Source organism: Theobroma umbraticum, unplaced genomic scaffold (genome assembly GCF_002168275.2).
Source record: "Theobroma umbraticum cultivar Fairchild unplaced genomic scaffold, ASM216827v3 scaffold_44.0, whole genome shotgun sequence".
Classification (NCBI taxonomy): domain Eukaryota; kingdom Viridiplantae; phylum Streptophyta; class Magnoliopsida; order Malvales; family Malvaceae; genus Theobroma; species Theobroma umbraticum.
Genome location: NW_018397255.1, coordinates 2,281,143 through 2,288,729, shown reverse-complemented (window position 1 = coordinate 2,288,729; position 7,587 = coordinate 2,281,143). Strand labels below are relative to the sequence as shown.

The 7,587-nt window shown below is 32.8% G+C and overlaps 1 protein-coding gene across 1 annotated transcript; it reads left to right on the top strand.

Moving 5' to 3' along the window:
• The first annotated feature begins 577 nt into the window (after positions 1-577).
• LOC110410084 (glutamate receptor 3.1-like) lies at positions 578-2,673 on the top strand. The gene is given in 6 exon segments (XM_089782523.1): positions 578-829; positions 1,211-1,295; positions 1,298-1,357; positions 1,360-1,505; positions 1,946-2,080; positions 2,200-2,673. Coding segments are annotated over 6 exon segments (1,152 nt in total).
• The last annotated feature ends 4,914 nt before the right edge of the window (positions 2,674-7,587 follow it).

The following is a 7,587-nucleotide window of genomic DNA, read 5'->3' as shown; positions in this document are numbered from 1 at the left end:
TATTCTCAATCTTCATATGCATCTAGATTATGCTTTTGATTAAGAATTAGTATAAGAAACTTTATTTATCATTCCAACTCTAATCATTCAATATTGAAGTTGGCCCTTTGCCCATTGAAATTTTTTCTGAAGTCCAATGTTCAGTCATATTCGTTATGTTGGCTGTGTTGTGGATTAACGAGACTGTTCTTTATCAGTCCTTCAAATTTATTATGTCAAGCTGTTGTATGCAGATTATTATTTGACAACCAATTGGAATCCGAATCCCTTGGCAATATCTTGCACGCTAGTAAGTTATGAATCTACATTGACTGCTAAAAGGGGTAAGCTTAGCAGGAAAAGCAGAGCAACAGTACTTTGCGGTCTACATGAATTGTCTAAAGTGATACCGGAACCAGTATGTTCAGCGGTTTGCATTGCTCCTCATATATTTGAAATTTTCCAGAATGTTGCTAAACAAATCAGCTTCTACCAGTGGAAAGAGTCTCTCCCAAAGAACATTGGAATTTGTTGTTTACACATCGTTGCCTTCAACATAACAAGTCATCAAAGGCAGAGTTTGAGCGAGCAGTTTCAAATGAGAGGCACTCTATCATTTTCGAACTTTCTACAGCGTTCTAGAGTTTTCAGCGTCGCGGTTCTAGTAAGGTCAACCTCCAGGCAGTTTGTGAACATAAGTCATGACGAGAACCGGAAGAAACTACGCATGCAAGGATTTTCGATCGATGTTTTTAAAGCTGCCGTTGCAGTTCTACCGTATCATTTCGCTTACAAACTGTTTCCATTTCATGGATCTTGTCATCAATTGGTGGAGGAAGTTGCCCGTAAGGTCACTATCAGTTTTCTTTCCAGCTTTATTTATATATATATATATATATAATTAAGAAAAAAGAGGTTTAAGCTTTATGTAAAGGAATTATGTACTGATTAATAAACTATATGTTCGAGTGTAATTTTCTTTTTGACTTTTTTATTTTTAGTCCTGAAAAGAAGATTTGATGGAGAATTAATCCATGATGGACCCCTTGCGGCCTGGAAGTCAAAGCCAAGTATGCCAGAGGCAAGACAAACATCACACTACATTCTATGTCCTAAAACCCTTTATCTGTTTCAATTAATCATTATTCTTCTACCAAGAAAAATTTTTAAATAACCAATAACATCAAGAATAACAGAGTAAGACTGATGAGATTTTGTATGTATGGCGAAGACTTTTGATGCAGCTGTTGGCGGTATAGTAATAACAGCAGACCGCTCTCATATTGTAGAATTCTCGCAGCCGTATGCTGAATTAAGGAGGTGATGGTGGTAAAGACAAAAGACAATGGATTGAACGGAGTTTTGTGGTTCATGAGCCCCTTACTACAGAGATGTGGCTTGCAATGGCGGCTATGACTGTGTTCACTGGTCTTGCTATCTGGTTCATTGAACTTAGAACCTGCAATGAATCGACTGATTCACCTTCAAGACAAGTTGGAGCCCCTTTTTCCTCTTCAATGAACGCGGTAAGATGGCATCTGATGTATGGTACAATCAAATGTAAAGATATTTAAAGAGTAAAAAGGAAAATACAATTTAGGCCAAGGATAGCAATTGTGGGAAAAACAAAGAAGTTTAGAGGACATTAATTGAAAGGGCAAGAACCCGATTACAATTATATGCTGCAAAAAAAGGTATTGTTGATTTAACACCTAAAAAAACTTTCACATTCTTTGATTTGCAGGACCGAGAAACAGATTGTCTTATTTTCTGCTGGTTCCATGGTTACTATTGATCATGATTGTCACTATGGTCTTTACCGCTAGACTTTGTTCTATGGTAACAAGTTCACAAGTTGAGCCAGCTCGATTAGATGTTGATTCACTCAAAGAGGACAAATACGGCTATTGGTTGCGATGGAAATCCTTTTACTGTCTCGTATTTAGTGAAAATTTTGGGATTCAAGCGCAAGAATATCAGAAACATCGAATCAGTTGATGACTATGAGAAAGCTTTATCAGGTGGAAATATAAAGGCTGCATTCTTGTTGACACCTCGCGCCAAAGTCTTCCTTGCGAAATACTGCCAAGGACTTTACCAAGTCGGGACCTGCCTACGATCTGGGCAGTTTTGAATTTGTAATCTAAGTGACACTCCATTGGTTAATATCCTAACGTCGAGGTGATCTACATCTGTTTCTTACGATGTTTTTTTATGTAGGTGTTTCAACGATCTTCTCGATTGGCGTCAGATATGTCAGAGGCGATTCTTAACTTAAAGCAGGCAGGGGAATTGCAGCAATTGGAGGAAGATGCGCTTTCCTTTTCTGATTGTTCAAGTTGGATATCTGATCAAACTGTTGCTACCATCCCAGGAATTGGACCAGGGCCCTTTACAGGTTTGTTCATTTTCTCAGGCGGCGCTTCTGCCAGTGCATTATTAATCAGAGTCATTCGTGTATTGAAAACACGTATGGAGAGCTGCATTCAGAGAACGCTTATGGGTAGAGGACCTTGGGTGTGGTTGACAACTGTCTTCTCCTCTCATTACCCGAGGCGAAATCATCAGCGCCAAATTTCACCAATACCTTCCACTTCCCAAATTCATCCGATCAACAACTCCTACTGCCTTCACCGATCGGTCAAGTCATCAAATCAAGTCAACATTTGCCAGAGATTTTTCCAGCATCACTAGTAATTGTCACTAATTTCAGCCATCATTAATACGAGTGTGTCATTTATTAGGAAGAAGTGAAATTATTATTAACTAATGTCTGCATGAAGAAAATAAAGAAAGAAAAAAAATATAAATCTAGTAACGTGCTAAACCATGATACCACTAAAACAAACAAATATATGGATTTTTTTATAAAAGTTAATTTGTTACCCTATTGGGTTAGCCGACCAAATATATGAAATGGGGTATGTTGATATCGATGGCCCCTTCACTAGTAAAACAATCATAGTCTACTTGACCATGTCTTGCATGTAATAATATTAATTAAGATATTGCTGACCATACGATGTTAACATATATCGTCCAAAATCATGATGTATTGTGGCAGCAAATGGCACCCGCCTTAAATGATTTTGTTGCCCAAACCATCCAAAATCATGACAAGAAAATCAGGCCCGGTTCAAATTATTTCTTATTACCAGACCTTCCTAGATACCTTAATAGGCTACACAAATATTTAGTACTACAGTACATTTTTTGAAACTCTCTTTTGTCTATGATTTTCATTCAAAAATATTATCACGAACCATTTGCATATAGTAATATTAAGTATATTATATGTTGACGTAAATGATAACATTTGTATAAAAGGTAGCTTTGGGTATGCGTAATATCTCACTGAACAATGAATTCGTATTGGAGTTGAAGAGGATGTTACAATTTTTTTTAAAAAAAATCTTAAATCTTTTATCAATTTATATTAAAATTTGACTAAATATTTAATTATTCATCCACTTTCAACTTAGGAGATGAATAAAACCGTAAAGTTTCGAGTTAAAGTGAACAAAAAGAATTAAGTACCGTAATTTTTTTTAACCTAGCAATGGTTTTTACCGTGAGATATAATTAGTAATTCTACCAGTTTTGCTTCATATTCTAATAACTAATCACTAAAACCCACTTATTTATGATCAATAATGAATAATCAATACATTTTTACCATTCATTAAGGTTTTAACAATAATTGAGATTTGAAATCTCTCTTTTTCCTCCTTACAAATCTAATCTTGAATGTGTATAATATTTTGTTTTGACTTAGTAAATACTTAGATTTATTTATATTTTTTATAAATGACTCCCTTGGGAGATTATATATACACTACTATTATTTATTTATACATAACAATAAGGGCATGATTGACGATGGACCTTGTAAACTTTGTCAAAATCATTCTTTTTAATTTGAAAAACATATATTGCCCCTGATTTTAGGTCTTGGCTTGGGCCAACCAAACCAAGTCTTTATGTTCTGATTAATCCACTCTGAAAATACCTTAATTTGTTTGTTTCGTCCCTTTAAACAAAATTTCAATGCCGGAAATCACGCCGCCTGCGAGCAATCTAGCAGCTCCAATCATTTTCTGACAATAAAGAATTGGTATTGCCAAGTTGCCACTAAACTATCTATTTGCTCGACGGAAAGCCGCCGCCAGACCCTCTTCTAGCACATTGAAACTTGATATTAAAATGCAATAAAAAAGATTGCTTATTCATTTATTATAATCTATAATTGATATGTGATAAGCTCGAACTTAAGATAAAGTTGACAATTTTTAAATATTTTTTCCATAGGGTAAAGCATCCTAGTGGCTTACGCTCGGTCGGAATCATTGAGAGTGGGGTTGAGCTTAGAGCTTAAGTCATAGTCTAAGGCTTGTTCTGACCGGCAACCAACTAATTAAGCAAAAAGAAGAAATGGGTCCCTTTTTCTTGCTCTCCTTCGTTCTCAAAATCATTAAAATGATGTCAATTTCATGTGATCTGTGCCTAAAGCCTCCGTTCCTGGAAATGATTCAACTCAATTTGGTCTCTCTTTGGGTCCAATTTATTGAGGCTTTGAGTGACAAAATTTCCAATTGTAATATATTCACGTTGGAAAATGAAAATTCATGCATCATCGATTATGCATGGGCTAATTAATATACATCAATTCAATTAAATGATAATTTAAAATTTTAGAATTTTTGAAAGTACCCTTTTTTTTATTTTTAAATAAATGTAAACAAACTTAAATTGCACCTAGAATATTTTTTCTTAATTATTTTTTACATAATACTTAAAAAAAGTTTAAACTGTTTAAAAAAATTTAAATAAATTTTTATCTTTTTATTACTAACAATCAAATTTTTATATTTTTATAACTTATAATTAATTAAGTAATTAATCAACACGTTATTTATTTTTTAATATAACGTAATGTTAACGTGACGCATTAATATGTCATAATAAATAATATAATATAATATATTAATATGACATGATAACTTAATAATTTTACTTTCTATGTTTACGCCATATCAACATGACGTGATGTAAAATATAATAAATATTATTTTAATTAATAATAATTTATTAATTATTAATTATAAAAAATACTTAAATTAAAATAAAAATATAAAAATTTAATTTAATAAAATAAAAAATCAAAATTTATTTAAATATTTTGAAATTATACGAAAATTTTTAGAAACACTATCCTTTTTTTCACTATTCATATGTAATTGACCTTAGTTTAATTACATCTTAGCAAGGAAGCAAAGACTTTCTCATTCTTCATCATCATGGTTCATTGTTTTCTCACATTAATTTTTGCCAAATGATCCTTGCCTTTGATTACTTTAGTGGATTGACCCTTGCGGGAAGGTATTTGTTAAATTTGTCTGATTAGCACCATTACCGCGTATTAGATTGGACTTGGAGAAAAAAAATGAAGGGTCAGTCTTGAAACTTTGGGTGGATTGCCTGCAAGTCTCTTTGAACATTGCATTTTTGACTTTGATCAATATTTCCATAAACAGACCCTTCCATTCAAATGCCTACTTGAAGAATAAACAATCCCTCTAGAAAGTCCGTCGTCGGCTTCACGTAAGTGAATATGAAACCTCAAAGCAAATACAGGCCGGTCCCTGTTCAGAAACCAGGAGGAATGAAAAAGCTTGAAAAGGCTTTATAATGATTTCAGTACCCCTTTTTCTTGCAACTATTTCCCATTCTATTGACCATTGAATCTCGTATAAAAGTTAAAAATGGAAGTAATTTAAGTTCCCATGAATTAGTCTGCTCAGGTTGTAAGAGCTTTTGCTTTTCTCCATATTAAGAGGAAGTTGAAGTCTGCGTATATACCACACCATGACTGTCACATTGGCTGCGATGGAAGTTAATTCTTGCAATGATTCATTAAATTAAGAGAAAAATACCTTCACTTTTTAAATTTTAAATTATAATTTTATACGAATCAATTAATTTTCACAATAAACAATCAACTCCAAATGCATTAACAAATAAATATAAAATGTCAAAATTATCCTTCTTTGTTTCTACCTCTTTTTCATTATTTTCTTTTTTTTTTTTTCAGACTAGCAGACTGCCCAGATCTCACACCACCACCCCCACGCTCCCCAAGGGAGACTCGCCCCCCACCCCCGGTGCTCCGGCGGTGTAGATCTCGATCTCTCTTGGGGAGCATTGACGATGGCGTGGCGCGTCTCCCTTGGGAGCGCGAGGCTATGGGGGCATAGGGGTGACAGGGCGCGAAGCGCGAGGAGAGGGAGATATGGTCGGAACCGAAGCATTTGTAGGGGATAGGTTTTTTTTTTTAATAAAAATGGCAAATGAAAAATTATAATTTATATAATACAATAATTTTTAAAATTAATAAAAATAAAATTATTTTTAATATTATTATATTATTAAATTAATTAAATATTAATAATAAATTAATAATTAAATATATATTTAATAAAAATATATTTATTTAAAAATTAATAAATTTGTATAAAATTAAAATTAAAAGTTAAAAAGATTGAGGTGAAATTGGTGACAGACCTCTTAGCCATCAAGGGCGCAGAACTCCATAAAGTCTATCCTTTTGTCGTTTTAATCTTTTTTTTTCTACCCCTTTTCAGAATAGAACAATGAAGTAAGATATGTTGTCTGATTCCATCCATTTAATTCAAAAAAACAAAAGCATTTTTAACTCTATCCTGTCATTTTTATTAGATTTGAAGTAGAGAATAAAGGAAAATCTATGGCGAATAAGGATATACTCCTGGGATTTGGAGGAGCTTAAGTTATAAGCCAGAAATCCTCTCTTTCATACTTATCATCAATCTATACACTACCTATAAATTGTTTATTGTAAAATCTCTTTAAAATATTATTAAAATTCTAATTACGTTGATTTAATGATTGATTTCAATGTAAGGAATTAAGTTTCATTCAATAAAATATTGATATTTTAACAATAACATGTCAAATGCTATTAATTAATTAACAATTGTTCTCATAAAATCTCAACTGTTTTTTTTTTTCTAGAAGCTAAGGTGAAAGGCAATCGTGCAAGGTCGACCCATTACTTAACGTGCGTGGGACTTGAAGTTTTTCGAATTCATTTCTACATCAACCATACCACCATAAATGGCATTGGGATAGGGCTTGCTATCTACTCCAATAGATACTATTCATTTTATCCATTGCAATATTTTACACAGGAAATAGGAAATTAAAACATAGTAATTCACATGCTTAAATCAACTTGAAATGCAGTACAATGAATAAGGAAATATAGTTAAAACATGGTAATTCACATGCTTGATGTGCATATATAACATATCTTAAGTACATTACATGTACTTTAAGACAAATAATAGACAAATTACTATTTGAAAGTGAAAAATAGGGGACAAATATGGGAAGACAATAATACATATTTTTCTTGTTTAGAGCTTGCTTTGAATGGTATATTATATCAACAAGCAAAGATAATATACTCCTTCAAATCTTCAAAGAAACACTTAACCCCTTGTTTAAAAATCAAATAAATAAGGAGAGAAGACAGGTCATCCTGAGTCAGACCAACCAATCCCAAAGCCA